Here is a 17,505-nt window from a genome sequence, read left to right as displayed (position 1 = left end):
GGGAGCTGAGGGGATGTTTGTCACACAGAGGATAGTGGTTGTAATGAACGAGTTACCTGAGGTAATGGTGGACAAAGATGCAATGACACTGTGTAAAAATTTTGGACAGGTAATTGGATGGACAAGCAATGGAGCAATACAGGTCCAATAGGATTAGCATTGATTGGCTTTGTGGATGGCATGGTTGAGATGTGCTGAAGGGCCTTTTCTGGTGCTCTATAACTCAATAACTCTAACGGAGCATTCATTTCTAGAGTTGGGAAGTTATGTTACAGCTTTATAAAACAACAGTTCACCCCCATTTGGAATATTGCATCTAATTCAGCCCCATTATCGGAACCATGTTAGGGCTTTGGAGAAGGTACAGAAGAGGTTTATCTGGGTTACAGGACGTGAGCTCGGAGGAGACAGTGACGAAATTTGGGTTATTTTCACTGGAAGCCAGAGGCTGAAGGGAGATTGGATAGAGATTTGTAAGTTTATGAGAAGCACAGAAAGACGGACAATATCGTATTTCCAGGGTTGGAATGTCTAAAGGGGGCATGCACTTATGTGAAGGAGAAAATTCAAAGGAGATGGTTAGGCAAAGGGCAAGTTTATTACATTAAGAGTGATGGGTGCTCAGAGTGTGCTACCAAGAGAGGCACGGGAGGCATTTAAAATGGTTCAGGCACTTGGATGTAGTATACGACTATAACTGTATCTCTGAATATCTCTGTAACTGTGATTTCACACAGACACTAATGTCACAATGGATAGCAAAAGTGATGTTGTTTGTGGAAATCTATTAAGGTAAGGCAAGACACTTCTTTGAATAAGGCTAGTGAGATATTTATGTTCAATGGAAAGACTTCTATTCCTGCTCTGGGAGTGTATGGCCACAATTTGACTTAAACTCATGGCAGTTTGACTCAAAGGTTCAGGAGGGTCCTCACTGAGAATTGTGGGGAATTTGGTTTTCTGATGCATTTATATCACCATACACTACCCCGAGATTCATTTTTATGCTGGCATTCACAGTAACTACAAAGAATACAGCAGAATCAATTAAAAATACACAGAAATATAGACTGACACAACCAATGTGTAAAAGAAGACACACGGTGCAAATAAACAACTTAATAATACTGAGAAAATGAGTTGTAGATGCCTTAAATGTGAGTCCATAGGTTGTGGAATCGGTTCAGAATTAAGGTGTTTGAAGTTATCCACACTGGTCAGGAGACTGATGGGTGAGGGGTAATAACTGTTCCTGAACCTGGTGGTATGAGACCTAAGTCTCCTGTACCTCCTTCTTGTTATAAGGAGCAAAAAGAGATCATGGCCTGGATGGTGGAGGTCCTTGATGATGCATGCTGCTTTCTTGCAGCAGTGCTCCTAGTAGATGTGCTCAGTGATTGGGAGGGATTTACCAGTAATGGACGGGGGCGAACCCACCATTTTCTCTTGACTTCTCTGTTCTTGGACATTGGTGTTTGCATACCAGGTCATGATGCAACTCGTCAGGATCCTCTCCATTCTGCATCTATAGAAGTTTGTCCAAGTTTTAGATGACATGCTGAATCTACACAAACTCTAAGAAATCTAAGAAAGCAGAGGCGCTGTTGTGTCTTCTTTGTGATGGCACTTACATGCTGATTCCCAGAAAGATCCTCTGAGATGATAGCACCGAAGAATTTGGAGTTACTGAGCCTCTCTGCCTCTGCTCTAATTTCCTGCTCCTGAAGTCAGTAATCAGCTTTTTGGTTCTACGGATGTTTATTGAAAGGTTGTTGTTGTGGCACTACTCAAGCAGATTTCCAATCTCTCTCCTCTGTGCCTATTTGTCACCACCTTTGATTCCGCCAACAGCAGCGAAGTCATCAGCAAACTAAAATATGACATTGGAGCTGTACTTAGCCATACAGACCTATAGGCATAAAGTGAGCAGAACAGGGATAAGCGCCCATCCTTGTGGTGCTTGTGTGCCGATGGTGATCATGGAGAAGATGTTGTTGCCAATCTGTACTGAGGTCTGCAAGTAAGGAAATCGAGGATCTAGTCGTACAAGGAGGTATTGAGGGCTCAGTTTAGAGGGTATAATAGTTTTGAAAACTGAGCTGTAGTCAATGAAGAGCATCCTAATATGTGCATCTTCAATGTTTAGAACGGGGTCCCTAACTTTTTTTATGCCATAGACCCCATGTTGTGAAACCATATTCTAGATGTCCCAGAGCTGTGAACACTCAGTGAAATGGTATCTACCGTTGACCTTTGATGATAGCAAGCAAATTGGATTGGATCCAACTCACTCCTCAGGCAGGAGTTGATATGTCCTGACGAAGGGTCTCGGCCTGAAACGTCGACTGCACCTCTTCCTACAGATGCTGCCTGGCCTGCTGCGTTCACCAGCAACTTTGATGTGTGTTGCAGGAGTTGATATGCTTTGTCACCAACCTCTCAAACCACTTTATCCCAGTGGGTATAAGTACAACTGGATGATAATCATTGAGACATTCTTTTTGTGCCTCCTCACGCCCCTCCTGCTCACACGGATTCCTAGTCTCTGGTCTTTGACTGTGGATCTCCTTCACCACCCTACCACATCACTGGACTTCAAACTCGGAGCATGGAGCCGAGGTCTGATGTCTAACTCCTCTACACCTGTCCTTAACCCCTAATCTGACCTCTGACATCCCACATCACTATCCCTAATCACTATCTTGACCTCTGACTCCCCTCTCTGTCCCCAAAACCCATCTCTATGTCTGAGCCACTGTCTCAATGAAGACCACAGATCAGCGTTATCCTGACAAAAAATAAGAGCTGTTATTCCGCTTTTGTCTCCACATGAGCAATTCAGAATAGATCAGTGTGATTGAACATGCACTTCTGAGACATCAGCAAACAAACTTCCTGCTGGTACCTGAAGCAGCAAACAACCTGAAAAACTCAGCAAGTCAGGCAGCACCTGTCAGCACGATGGTGGAGAGTGAAAGGACTTAACGACATTTTGGGTCAAAACAAAATGTTTTGACCCAAAATTCACTGGCCTGGTTGTTCTAATCCTGGCTTCTGGACCGAAGGGTTGACAATTCCTTTCTTCCCCCAGGGATGCTGCATGATCTGTTGAGATCCTCCAGAAGATTGCCTGTTGCTCCAGATTCAAGCATCTGCGGTCTCTCACGTCTCCACTTCTGAGACCTTAGCGTGCTATCAAAGAGTTCGCTCTGTGGCACACTGATGGGGAGACAGCAGAAGCTGTTGGAGGAAAATGGTTCTCCATACGAAGGTACTTTGCAGATGGTGACAGTGTCAAAGCATTGGAGAATGTGAGAGCTCAGTAACCCCAAACTGTGTGCAGCAATGAGATTTTTAAAGTGTTAACATGACTGGAGGGGAATTTGTAAAGTATAGAGCAAAATCCCAGTTGGATTACTTTAAATAAAGCAGGATTCATTGTGAAAGGTGAATCTCCGCATCTGCAGTCTGTTTTACTGACTCTGGTTTCTATCAGTGGGTAATTAATGGTTGCTCATATGGTGGCGGTGTATACACCAAGTACGAGAGAGTTGTTGCCAGTACTGGGGTCATTCGTAGTACGCAGTTCCCGACAGGTCTATTCAGCAAGAATTGGATTCAGATGCTTGACACAAAGTGGGAAATGCTGTTAGTGTATGAGGTATGGATAAAATACAGGATGTACAAGGACTTTGCCTGATGATAGAGGAATTTGATCAAGCAGTTTGAGTTGGAAAGAGTTGTGAAAGTGCTTTTAGTTGAGCAGATATTGGTAAAATGTTTTTAGCACTGATCCTGCACACATCTGGTTACCAAGCAATCCCTACCAACTGAAAACACAATGATAGTGCTGTGAGGCCAATAGCAATGAGAAGAACAACAAATCAAATTCTGCTGGGATTAGTCTACGGTCCAATGGTATGACCACTGTTTTCCAGGTTCAGGTCCTCACACCTGTAGGTTCATTTTCTACTCCCACCAGTCCATCAGGTTCTCTCCCAAAGGAGTCCTGAAGAAGGGTCTTGGCCTGAGACTTCGACTGTTTATTCACTTTGGTAGATGCTGCCTGACCTGCAGAGCTCCTCCAGCATCTTATGTGTGTTGCATTCTCACTTTGTTCACCTTTCCATCTCTCCCTTGCTTATTACCTTGATTTCAACAGCCTATCTCTCCACCTGGACTTCTTCCTTAGTTCAACTTTCCTATCTGCTCTCCCAACCTACACTCATTGTCCATTAACCCCTGCTTACCTGGTTCTATATAGAACATAGAACATAGAATAGTACAGCACAGTACAGGCCCTTCGGCCCACAATGTTGTGCAGACCCTCAAACCCTGCCTCCCATATAAGCCCCCACCTTAAATTCCTTCATATACCTGTCTAGTAGTCTCTTAAACTTCACTAGTGTATCTGCCTCCGCCACCGACTCAGGCAGTGCAGTACCTATCAACCGCCAGTCTCTGTCTCTATGCTTCCTCATTTGGCTCCATCTTCATAATATTTTCCCTCTGTATATTGATGCCATTACTTAAATTGACATCATGGGCACTGTTGGCATGGTGGGCCATAGTGTTTGTTCCTCATAACTATAAAGTCATACATTATTGAAACAGGACTTTTTGGCCCAATCTGTCCATGCTGATGACGTTGCTCAGCAACCTGGTCTCACCTGCTCACGTTTGGCCTACAGTCCTCAAAACTTCTCCTATCCATGGACTTATCCGATGACTTTTAAATCTTAATAATGTGCCCACCTCAACTACCATTTCTGGTAGCTCATTCCAAATACAGCTACCAGCCTCTGTCTCATCCTTCGTTTTCACTTTGATTTCCAAAAAACAAAGGAGCAGAATGAGATCATCCAGCCCATGGACACCCCTGCTACGCTCTCAGTCCTGATGCATGGTCTTGGCCCCACACTTTGGCCACTCCTTTGCCCCCATACATGCTCCTTGACCCCTTAAGTTCTTCTAGATATTCCAGAACATCTCCCTCTCCAGGATTCTGTAGTCATGTCCACTCCATCCCAACTCACTTCTTGGTTTAAGAATGGATTAGTTACAACATGGAAATGCCATCAAGCTCTGAAATCTCATTTCCAGTTTAAGGTGAGGAATGGAGAGGTAAATGTCAGTTAAGCTATCAGAGGGGATTCCCTTCTAGTTTGCATTTTTTTTTTTTGCATTCCTTTGTTTAAATTTGGTTAAAAAACTTTTTTTGCAGGACTCTGAAGCTGAAGTGAAGGAACATTGAACCTGGTCCTGCCTTCCAACTGTCTGGATTCCAGACGTCTGGCTTCTGACACTTTTGGGATAAACAGCTGAGATGTCTGGGAAAGAGGAGAAGCTGCCAGAGTTCCTGAAGACGGTGAAGTCAGCCACTATTGATGAGTTGATTGAGGAGTGCATCAAAGAGTTTGGTAAGCTGCAGGATCGATTAAGACATCCACCTCTTTGACATCATGACTTCTGAGCACTTCCTCTCTATGCCCCTCCAGTTCCCTAGTGTGTTACTCCTCCAGTTCTCTCGAATGTTACCTCTCCTGTCCACCAGTGTGTTACTCCTCCAGATCCCCAGTATGTTACCCTGCTGTCCACCAGTGTGTTACTCCTCCAGTTCCCTGTTGTGTTACTCCTCCAGTTCCATTGTGTGTTACCCCTCCTGTCCACTACTGTGTTATACCTCCAGTACTCTAGAATGTTACCCCTCCTGTCCACTAGTGTGCTACTGCTCCAGTTCTCTTGTGTGTTACCCCTCCGGTTCCCTAGTGTGTTACCCTCCTGTCCACTAGTGTGTCACCCCTCCAGTTCCCTGTTGCGTTATTCCTCCAGTTCCATTGTGTGTTACCCCTCCTTTCCACTACTGTTACTCCTCCTGTTCCCTAGATTGTTACTCCACTTGTGTGTTACCCCTCCAGTTCCCTAGTGTGTTCCACCTCCAGTACTCAGTTATGGATGATGTAGTGTCGTGATGGGTGATGTAGTGTAATGATATGGTGATGTAGTGTAGTGATGGGTGATGGGTGACGTAGTGTAATGATATGGTGATGTAGTGTAGTGATATGATGTAGTGTAGTGATGGGTGTAGTGTAGTGATGGGTGATGTACTGTAGTGATGGGTAACGTAGTGTATTGATATTGGTGTAGTGTAGTGATGGGTGACGTAGTGTATTGATATTGGTGTAGTGTAGTGATGGGTGACGTAGTGTATTGATATTGGTGTACTGTAGTGATGGGTGACGTAGTGTATTGATATTGGTGTAGTGTAATGATATGGTGATGTAGTATAGTGATGGGTGATGTACTGTAGTGATGGGTGATGTACTGTAGTGATGGGTAACGTAGTGTATTGATATTGGTGTAGTGTAGTGATGGGTGACGTAGTGTATTGATATTGGTGTAGTGTAGTGATGGGTGATGTAGTGTATTGATATTGGTGTAGTGTAGTGATGGGTGACGTAGTGTATTGATATTGGTGTAGTGTAATGATATGGTGATGTAGTATAGTGATGGGTGATGTACTGTAGTGATGGGTGACGTAGTGTATTGATATTGGTGTAGTGTAGTGATGGGTGATGTAGTGTATTGATATTGGTGTAGTGTAGTGATGGGTGACGTAGTGTATTGATATTGGTGTAGTGTAATGATGGGTGACGTAGTGTATTGATATTGGTGTAGTGTAATGATATGGTGATGTAGTGTAGTGATGGGTGATGTACTGTAGTGATGGGTGACGTAGTGATTTGATATTGGTGTAGTGTAGTGATGGGTGACGTAGTGTATTGATATTGGTGTAGTGTAGTGATGGGTGACGTAGTGTATTGATATTGGTGTAGTGTAATGATGGGTGACGTAGTGTATTGATATTGGTGTAGTGTAATGATATGTTGATGTAGTGTAGTGATGGGTGATGTACTGTAGTGATGGGTGACGTAGTGTATTGATATTGGTGTAGTGTAGTGATGGGTGACGTAGTGTATTGATATTGGTGTAGTGTAGTGATGTGGTGATGTAGTGTAGTGATGGGTGATGTACTGTAGTGATGGGTGACGTAGTGTATTGATATTGGTGTAGTGTAGTGATGGGTGATGTAGTGTATTGATATTGGTGTAGTGTAGTGATGGGTGACGTAGTGTATTGATATTGGTGTAGTGTAGTGATGTGGTGATGTAGTGTAGTGATGTGGTGATGTAGTGTAGTGATGGGTGATGTACTGTAGTGATGGGTGACGTAGTGTATTGATATTGGTGTAGTGTAGTGATGGGTGACGTAGTGTATTGATATTGGTGTAGTGTAATGATATGGTGATGTAGTATAGTGATGGGTGATGTACTGTAGTGATGGGTGACGTAGTGTATTGATATTGGTGTAGTGTAGTGATGGGTGACGTAGTGTATTGATATTGGTGTAGTGTAGTGATGGGTGACGTAGTGTATTGATATTGGTGTAGTGTAGTGATGGGTGACGTAGTGTATTGATATTGGTGTAGTGTAGTGATGGGTGACGTAGTGTATTGATATTGGTGTAGTGTAGTGATGGGTGACGTAGTGTATTGATATTGGTGTAGTGTAATGATATGGTGATGTAGTGTAGTGATGGGTGATGTACTGTAGTGATGGGTGATGTAGTGTAGTGATATTGGTGTAGTGTAGTGATGGGTGATGTAGTGTATTGATATTGGTGTACTGTAGTGATGGGTGACGTAGTGTATTGATATTGGTGTAGTGTAATGATATGGTGATGTAGTGTAGTGATGGGTGATGTACTGTAGTGATGGGTGATGTACTGTAGTGATGGGTGACGTAGTGTATTGATATTGGTGTACTGTAGTGATGGGTGACGTAGTGTATTGATATTGGTGTACTGTAGTGATGGGTAACGTAGTGTATTGATATTGGTGTAGTGTAGTGATGGGTGATGTACTGTAGTGATGGGTGACGTAGTGTATTGATATTGGTGTAGTGTAGTGATGTGGTGATGTAGTGTAGTGATGGGTGATGTACTGTAGTGATGGGTGACGTAGTGTATTGATATTGGTGTAGTGTAGTGATGTGGTGATGTAGTGTAGTGATGGGTGATGTACTGTAGTGATGGGTAACGTAGTGTATTGATATTGGTGTAGTGTAGTGATGGGTGATGTACTGTAGTGATGGGTGACGTAGTGTATTGATATTGGTGTAGTGTAGTGATGGGTGACGTAGTGTATTGATATTGGTGTAGTGTAATGATATGGTGATGTAGTGTAGTGATGGGTGATGTACTGTAGTGATGGGTGACGTAGTGTATTGATATTGGTGTAGTGTAGTGATGGGTAACGTAGTGTATTGATATTGGTGTACTGTAGTGATGGGTGACGTAGTGTATTGATATTGGTGTACTGTAGTGATGGGTAACGTAGTGTATTGATATTGGTGTAGTGTAGTGATGGGTGATGTACTGTAGTGATGGGTGACGTAGTGTATTGATATTGGTGTAGTGTAGTGATGGGTGACGTAGTGTATTGATATTGGTGTAGTGTAGTGATGGGTGACGTAGTGTATTGATATTGGTGTAGTGATGTGGTGATGTAGTGTAGTGATGGGTGATGTACTGTAGTGATGGGTGACGTAGTGTATTGATATTGGTGTAGTGTAGTGATGTGGTGATGTAGTGTAGTGATGGGTGATGTACTGTAGTGATGGGTAACGTAGTGTATTGATATTGGTGTAGTGTAGTGATGGGTGATGTACTGTAGTGATGGGTGACGTAGTGTATTGATATTGGTGTAGTGTAGTGATGGGTGACGTAGTGTATTGATATTGGTGTAGTGTAATGATATGGTGATGTAGTGTAGTGATGGGTGATGTACTGTAGTGATGGGTGACGTAGTGTATTGATATTGGTGTAGTGTAGTGATGGGTAACGTAGTGTATTGATATTGGTGTACTGTAGTGATGGGTGACGTAGTGTATTGATATTGGTGTACTGTAGTGATGGGTAACGTAGTGTATTGATATTGGTGTAGTGTAGTGATGGGTGATGTACTGTAGTGATGGGTGACGTAGTGTATTGATATTGGTGTAGTGTAGTGATGGGTGACGTAGTGTATTGATATTGGTGTAGTGTAGTGATGGGTGACGTAGTGTATTGATATTGGTGTAGTGTAGTGATGTGGTGATGTAGTGTAGTGATGGGTGATGTACTGTAGTGATGGGTGATGTAGTGTATTGATATTGGTGTAGTGTAGTGATGTGGTGATGTAGTGTAGTGATGGGTGATGTACTGTAGTGATGGGTAACGTAGTGTATTGATATTGGTGTAGTGTAGTGATGGGTGATGTACTGTAGTGATGGGTGACGTAGTGTATTGATATTGGTGTAGTGTAGTGATGGGTGACGTAGTGTATTGATATTGGTGTAGTGTAGTGATGGGTGACGTAGTGTATTGATATTGGTGTAGTGTAGTGATGTGGTGATGTAGTGTAGTGATGGGTGATGTACTGTAGTGATGGGTGACGTAGTGTATTGATATTGGTGTAGTGTAGTGATGGGTGACGTAGTGTATTGATATTGGTGTAGTGTAGTGATGGGTGACGTAGTGTATTGATATTGGTGTAGTGTAGTGATGGGTGACGTAGTGTATTGATATTGGTGTAGTGTAGTGATGGGTGATGTACTGTAGTGATGGGTGACGTAGTGTATTGATATTGGTGTACTGTAGTGATGGGTGATGTAGTGTATTGATATTGGTGTAGTGTAGTGATGGGTGACGTAGTGTATTGATATTGGTGTAGTGTAGTGATGGGTGACGTAGTGTATTGATATTGGTGTAGTGTAGTGATGGGTGACGTAGTGTATTGATATTGGTGTAGTGTAGTGATGTGGTGATGTAGTGTAGTGATGGGTGATGTACTGTAGTGATGGGTGACGTAGTGTATTGATATTGGTGTAGTGTAGTGATGGGTGATGTAGTGTATTGATATTGGTGTAGTGTAGTGATGGGTGACGTAGTGTATTGATATTGGTGTAGTGTAGTGATGGGTGACGTAGTGTATTGATATTGGTGTAGTGTAATGATATGGTGATGTAGTGTAGTGATGGGTGATGTACTGTAGTGATGGGTGATGTACTGTAGTGATGGGTGATGTAGTGTATTGATATTGGTGTACTGTAGTGATGGGTGACGTAGTGTATTGATATTGGTGTACTGTAGTGATGGGTAACATAGTGTATTGATATTGGTGTAGTGTAGTGATGGGTGATGTACTGTAGTGATGGATGACGTAGTGTATTGATATTGGTGTAGTGTAGTGATGGGTGACGTAGTGTATTGATATTGGTGTAGTGTAGTGATGGGTGACGTAGTGTATTGATATTGGTGTAGTGTAGTGATGGGTGACGTAGTGTATTGATATTGGTGTAGTGTAGTGATGGGTGACGTAGTGTATTGATATTGGTGTAGTGTAGTGATGTGGTGATGTAGTGTATTGATATTGGTGTAGTGTAGTGATGGGTGACGTAGTGTATTGATATTGGTGTAGTGTAGTGATGGGTGATGTACTGTAGTGATGGGTGACGTAGTGTATTGATATTGGTGTAGTGTAGTGATGGGTGATGTAGTGTATTGATATTGGTGTAGTGTAGTGATGGGTGACGTAGTGTATTGATATTGGTGTAGTGTAGTGATGGGTGACGTAGTGTATTGATATTGGTGTAGTGTAGTGATGGGTGACGTAGTGTATTGATATTGGTGTAGTGTAGTGATGTGGTGATGTAGTGTAGTGATGGGTGATGTACTGTAGTGATGGGTGACGTAGTGTATTGATATTGGTGTAGTGTAGTGATGGGTGATGTAGTGTATTGATATTGGTGTAGTGTAGTGATGGGTGACGTAGTGTATTGATATTGGTGTAGTGTAGTGATGTGGTGATGTAGTGTAGTGATGTGGTGATGTAGTGTAGTGATGGGTGATGTACTGTAGTGATGGTTGATATAATGTAGTGATGTGGTGATGTAGTGTAGTGATCGGACAACTTAGTCCATGTAATGTGATGAATGGGTGATATATTGTGGTTTTGGGGTGATTTAGTACAGGTGGTGTGGTGAATGGAATGATGTAATGTAGTGATGAGGGATTCCTGATAAAATGTCCTAGTTTGTCATTGAACTGTCAGCTACAGTCGATACCTTTACCCAGCTGGAAGCCTGAGAAGATTTTATTAGCCTGTGTAGACTTGATAAACTGAAATGATCTCCTTCTGTGTTATATGAAGAGATGTGACTTGCCTTGTCCTGCACCACAGTGCCAATCAGGAGTGGAGCCTAATCCCACAGTTTACTGAGTGAGAATTTGAATAGAGCATCTGGTTCGCATTAGGTCTCAGATGATAAACAATTTGTCAGGGTGCTGGAGCAGGGATGCAATCACAGACCCAGTACTGAGCACACAGTGATATGAATTGAGTAACAAATCCCAATGTGCAAGCAAAGTCAGCATCAAAGTTCAGGCAGAGATCAAAACATCCATTGAAATCCAAAAACCAGAATTGGGAAACAGGCAGAGAACACACAAAAAGAGTTCAACTGGAGGTACTGACACAATATCTGAGTGAGCGAGAGAGTTGCATTTCCGTAATGGAAACCAACCCATGGCAGTGAGATGAACACATTAACCCTATATGGAATATCAGGTGTTGCTGGATCAGAGAATGGTTTGGAAGCTGAGTAGGGACGTTGTCCATCTTGACTGCAGTCAACAGTCCCTCTTTAACCAGGTCAGACTATGCCAAATAAACCAATGGTTCATTTGTGCCTATGTCTGAGATTAGGTAATGTTTGAATGACCACCACCTTTGTCAAGTTATCAAGGGTACAATGTTGTGAAGTAGAAGAAGTCTGGAGACAAGATAACATTCCCCCGATGGTTCAAGAGGTAGGCTCGCATGCTTAATTCTTCCTCTTTCTCTTTCCCTCAAGATGACCATGGGAAACTGAAGAACGTGGCCTTACCACACATGTTCTTGTTGATGCACCAGTGGTATCTGCCATCTGCTGAACTGGTGGGAAAACTCCTCAAGTTATATCCTTTTCTGAGGGTAAATGGACTCCAGCTGACTCCCAATCCCAGCCCTGCTTTCTTCTTAATATATTCATTCACAAGATATGGAAGTTGTGGATTTGTTGGCATTTTTTTTCCACTCCCAATTGGTTCTGAGCGGAAAAGGAATTAGGGTGTCAACCACATTGGTGGGTGAAGCCAAAAATAATGTCAATTTCTTTCCCTGAACATTTTTATGTAACAGGTGACTTTTCAGTAGTTCCATGTCTGACCTAGGAGGGACACAATAGAACATTCTATAGGTGGTACAATTTGTAGCCACACTATGCTGGTAACAAGCTTTCAGTGACTAGGTGAGTAGGTAACATGGTCCTTTGTACCTGATTCCTCATTTATGATATTGTGACAATATCAATGTACCAACAACTAGCATTTGTCAATCCATCCACCTAGGAAAATAAGTCCTTATTTGATATGGTCAGGCTTCACAGTTTTATAAACCTTATCCCTCCTTAGTCCAAAGAAAACAAACCTACCTTAGACCTTCCCCACTTCTTAACTGTAACTATCATTCACCAACATTAGTGAGTTTTCTCCATGTTTCTCTGGTAAAGAGGCCAAAGGACCTAGGGTAATGGATGAACTGAAGGAAATTTATATTAGGCAGGAAATGGTGTTGGATAGACTGTTGGGTCTGAAGGCAGATATGCCCCCAGGACCTGATGGTCTGCATCCCAAGGTACTTAAGGAGGTGGCTTTAGAAATCGTGGATGCATTGGTAATCATTTTCCAATGTTCTATAGATTCAGGATCAGTTCCTGTGGATTGGAGGGTGGCTAATGTTGTCCCTCTCTTCAAGAAGGGAGGAAGAGAGAAAACAGGGAATTATAGACCAGTTGGCCTGACGTCGGTGGTGGGAAAGGTGCTGGAGTTAATTATAAAAGATGAAATTACGACACATCTGGATAGCAGTAACAGGATCGGTCCGAGTCAGCATGGATTTACGAAGGGGAAATCGTGCTTGACTAGCCTTCTGGAATTTTTTGAGGATGTAACTATGAAAATGGACAAGGGAGAGCCAGTGGACATAGTGTACCTGGACTTTCAGAAAGCCTTTGATAAAGTCCCACATAGGAGATTAGTGGGCAAAATTAGGGCACATGGTATTGGAGGCAGAGTACTGACATGGATTGAAAATTGGCTGGCTGACAGAAAGCAAAGAGCAGCGATTAACAGGTCCCTTTCGGAATGGCAGGCGGTGACCAGTGGGGTACCGCGAGTTCAGTGCTGGGACTTCAGCTGTTTACACTATATTTTAATGATTTAGATGAGGGAATTAAAAGTAACATTACCAAATTTGCCGATGACACAAAGCTGGGTGGCAGTGTGAAATATGAGGAGGGTGTTATGAGAATGCAGGGTGACTTGGACAGGCTGGGTGAGTGGGCAGGTGCATGGCAGATGCAGTTTAATGTGGATAAATGTGAGGTTATTCACTTTGGTGGTAAGAACAAGAAGACAGATTATCATCTAAATGGAGTCAAGTTCGGAAAAGGGGAAGTACAACGAGATCTAGGTGTTCTTGTACATCAGTCACTGAAAGCAAGCATGCAAGTACAGCAGGCAGTGAAGAAAGCTAATGGCATGCTGGCCTTCATAACAAGGGGAATTGAGTATAAGAGCAAAGAGGTCCTTCTGCAGCTGTACAAGGCCCTGGTGAGACCACACCTGGAGTACTGTGTGCAGTTTTGGTCTCCAAATTTGAGGAAGGACATTCTTGCTATTGAGGGAGTGAAGCATAGGTTCACGAGGTTAATTCCCGGGATGGTGGGACTGTCATATGTCGAAAGATTGGAGCGACTGGGCTTGTATACTCTGGAATTTAGAAGGCTGAGAGGGGATCTTATTGAAACATATAAGATTATTAAGGGATTGGACACGCTGGAGGCAGGAAGCATGTTCCTGCCGATGGGTGAGTCCAGAACCAGAGGCCACAGTTTAAGAATAAAGGGTAGGCCATTTAGAACGGAGTTGAGGAAAAACTTTTTCACCCAGAGTGTGGTGGATATATGGAATGCTTTGCCCCAGAAGGCAGTGGAGGCCAAGTCTCTGGATGCTTTCAAGAAAGAGATGGATAGAGCTCTTAAAGATAGTGGAATTAAAGGTAATGGGTATAAGGCAGGAAATGGATACTGATTGTGGAAGATCAGCCATGATCACAGTGAATTGTGGTGCTGGCTCGAAGGGCCAAATGGCCTATTCCTACACTTATTGTCTATTGTCTGTTGTAACATGGTGACCACAGCTGTTTGAACATAGAACATAGAACATAGAATAGTACAGCACAGTACAGGCCCTTCGGCCCACAATGTTGTGCCGACCCTCAAACCCTGCCTCCCATATAAGCCCCCACCTTAGATTCCTCCATATACCTGTCTAGTAGTCTCTTAAACTTCACTAGTATATCTGCCTCCACCACTGACTCAGGCAGTGCATTCCACGCACCAACCACTCTCTGAGTAAAAAACCTTCCTCTAATATCCCCCTTGAACTTCCCACCTCTTACCTTAAAGCCATGTCCTCTTGTATTGAGCAGTGGTGCCCTGGGGAAGAGGCGCTGGCTATCCACCCTATCTATTCCTCTTATTACCTTGTACACCTCTATCATGTCTCCTCTCATCTTTCTTCTCTCCAAAGAGTAAAGCCTTAGCTCCCTTAATCTCTGATCATAACGCATACTTTCTAAACCAGGCGGCATCCTGGTAAATCTCCTCTGTACCCTTTCCAATGCTTCCACATCCTTCCTATAGTGAGGTGACCAGAACCGGACACAATACTCCAAGTATGGCCTAACCAGAGTTTTATGGAGGCAACTTTCAGGGATCTGTGGACATGTACCCCTAGATCCCTCTGCTCCTCCACACTACCAAGTATCCTGCCATTTACTTTGTACCCTGCCTTTGAGGACTCCATTGGTCAGAGTTTAAGATCAGAGGTTTCCTTCTACTGGATGAGCTGCCAGCCACGGCTGATGAGCCCATCTGCCCGAAGCGACTGGTTTTCAGTCACCGGCAACTCAGCTTTGCCTCTTCTACTTGTTGCACCATTGTGTAAATTAATTACCTCGCATTTTTCTGCATTCACTTTCATCTGTCCATACGCTCCCAGATCAGGCCAGCTGACGAACCCTAAGGTTGACATTCCTTGCTCATATGTGCACATGGGGACAGGAATACGCACACCCTCGCTTCAGCTGACAGTTCACCCTCAGTACCCCGCTTTCCCTTCGGCTGCTGCTTATCTGATGCTCTGTGCCTGTGAAGCTGCTGCGAGTTTTTCATTGCACCCGTGCACACGTGCACTTGTACAAATGACAATGAACGCGGCATTGACTTTGACTTTCTGAACTTGACTCCTCTAGCCTATTCAGTCACTCTCTCTCTTTCCTGTTTCCTGCTCACAATTTGTCCCTCTCTCAAATCCCACCCTCTTTATCTCACGCTCTAGTATTGCACACCCTTAATTTTTCTGCCTTTGTCCACGTCTGTGACAGATAAAAAATAGATGCATTTTATTTTAAGTGCGAAAATAACACCAGCAGCAAGGTACTAAATCAAGAATCTGAAACCACAGCTACACACAGCAGACAGATCTGACTTGACCAATGTTCTCCTTCCCAGCCTGGGCTATTGTGTCTCACTGTGAAACTTGTATTAGCAAGAAAACTGGGCTGGATTTGGGTTTGACTCTCTACTCTGGAGAAAGAGTGAGGACCATTGCCGGCATGCTAGAATCTCCAGGTGTCCCATCAGGGCTAAGATCCTTGAGCAAGAGATGAACAAAAATGTCAGCTGTGCTCACCATGATCAGGAGCAGGGGAGAAACCCTCCACTGGTGTAGAAGGCATCATGCATGAATATGCAAACTGTCTGAGAGAAGCCTTACCCTATCTATCTCTTATTTCACAACTCTAGGCTTGCATTTACTGACAGTTTTGTTATATTACTTGTGTTTTTAAATTTATTAAAAACTAATAGAACCAAACTGTCATTCTCAGCACAGAAATAGGGGAAAGTGATGTGGGTAGGTGAACCCTTAAAGAGTATGTTTCTAGGATCTGTAACTGGCAATTTTGTAACTTCAAAAACATTAAGCGATCTTGGTGTTAGTAGGAATGACTTGCAGTGGACTGAAAAGCTTGAGAATGTAGATATTAAGAAAGGGGATGTGCTGGAACTTTTGGAAAGCATCAAGTTGGATAATCCAGACGGGATGTACCCCAGGATACTGTGGGAAGTGAGGGAGGAGATTGCTGAGCCTCTGCCAATTATCTTTGCATCATCAGTGAAGATGGGAGAGATTCCAGAGGATTGGAGGGTTGCGGATGTTGTTCCCTTATTCAAGAAAGGGAGTAGGGATAGCCCAGGAAATTATAGGCCAGTGAGTCTTACTTTAGTGGTTGGTAAGCTGATGGAGAAGATCCTGAGAGGCAGGATTTATGAACATTTGGAGAGGAATAATATGATTAGGAATAGTCAGCATGGCTTTGTCAAAGACAGGTCATGCCTTACGAGCCTGACTGAAACATTTGAGGATGTGACTAAACACATTGATGAAGGTAGAGCCCTACGAGGGGTGATTGATAAGTTTGTGGCCTAAGATAGAAGGGGTCACCTAACACATTTATCTTCCTACATCTGCACACAGTCCAGCGGTCGTGGAGCACATAGGTCCCTTCTTTGCAGAAGCCGGCGTCTGGCACCTCTAGAAGCGGCCCACAGCAGGGGTGAATGATACAGTTGTGGCCTAAGGTAGAAGGAGATGAGTTATTAACTTCAAACTTTCTGCATTTTCACTCAAAGAGTTGAACTGCACGTGCATGTAACGAGAGCTGCATAACTCATCTCCTTCCCTGCTGTGGACCACTTCTACAAAGATGGGATCCGTACACTCCGCGACCGCTGGACTAAGTGTGTACATGTAGGAGGGGACTATGCTGAAAAATAAATGTGCTAGGTTTTCTAAGATTTACTCCTTCTACCTTAGGCCACGAACTTATCAATCACCCCACGTAGATGTAGTGTATATGGATTTTAGCAAGACATTTGATAAGGTACCCCATGCAAGGCTTATTGAGAAAGTAAGGAGGCATGGGATCCAAGGGGACATTGCTTTGTGAATCCAGAACTGGCTTGCCCACAGAAGGTAAGGTTCATCCATTGTCATCGATAAAGACCTCGACATCATTAGTACTTTTTACGAGGTCGAGTTGCTAGCTTGACACTCAAGCCGGCATGGATGGAAAGCGTGCTGGGAGCGGCCTGACTGGATTCGAACTCAGGAACCCTCGCTCCGGAGTCTGGCATTGATGTCACTACGCCACCAGCTGGCTAACAGCTACGGGGAGCCACAGGTGAGAGCTGAGTTCCAGGTGAGGACCAAAGGTGTACAAACCGCCCTGAAAAAGAC

The 17,505-nt window shown here is 43.5% G+C and overlaps 1 protein-coding gene across 1 annotated transcript in view; it reads left to right on the top strand.

The window, feature by feature from the left end:
- The window catches only part of LOC140189163 (RAS guanyl-releasing protein 2), a 139,817-nt gene that overhangs the window by 82,677 nt on the left and 39,635 nt on the right, over window positions 1-17,505 (top strand). The window contains exons 2-3 of the mRNA XM_072245860.1: window positions 5,225-5,420; window positions 11,955-12,054. Coding sequence (XP_072101961.1) covers window positions 5,327-5,420; window positions 11,955-12,054 — 194 coding nt within the window. The 5' untranslated portion in view covers window positions 5,225-5,326. The remainder of the gene's footprint in view (window positions 1-5,224; window positions 5,421-11,954; window positions 12,055-17,505) is intronic.

The sequence above is a fragment of the Mobula birostris genome, chromosome 28 (assembly GCF_030028105.1).
Source record: "Mobula birostris isolate sMobBir1 chromosome 28, sMobBir1.hap1, whole genome shotgun sequence".
NCBI lineage: Eukaryota > Metazoa > Chordata > Chondrichthyes > Myliobatiformes > Myliobatidae > Mobula > Mobula birostris.
The sequence above is the reverse complement of the archived record's forward strand: the minus strand, read 5'-3'. Positions and strand labels throughout refer to the sequence as shown.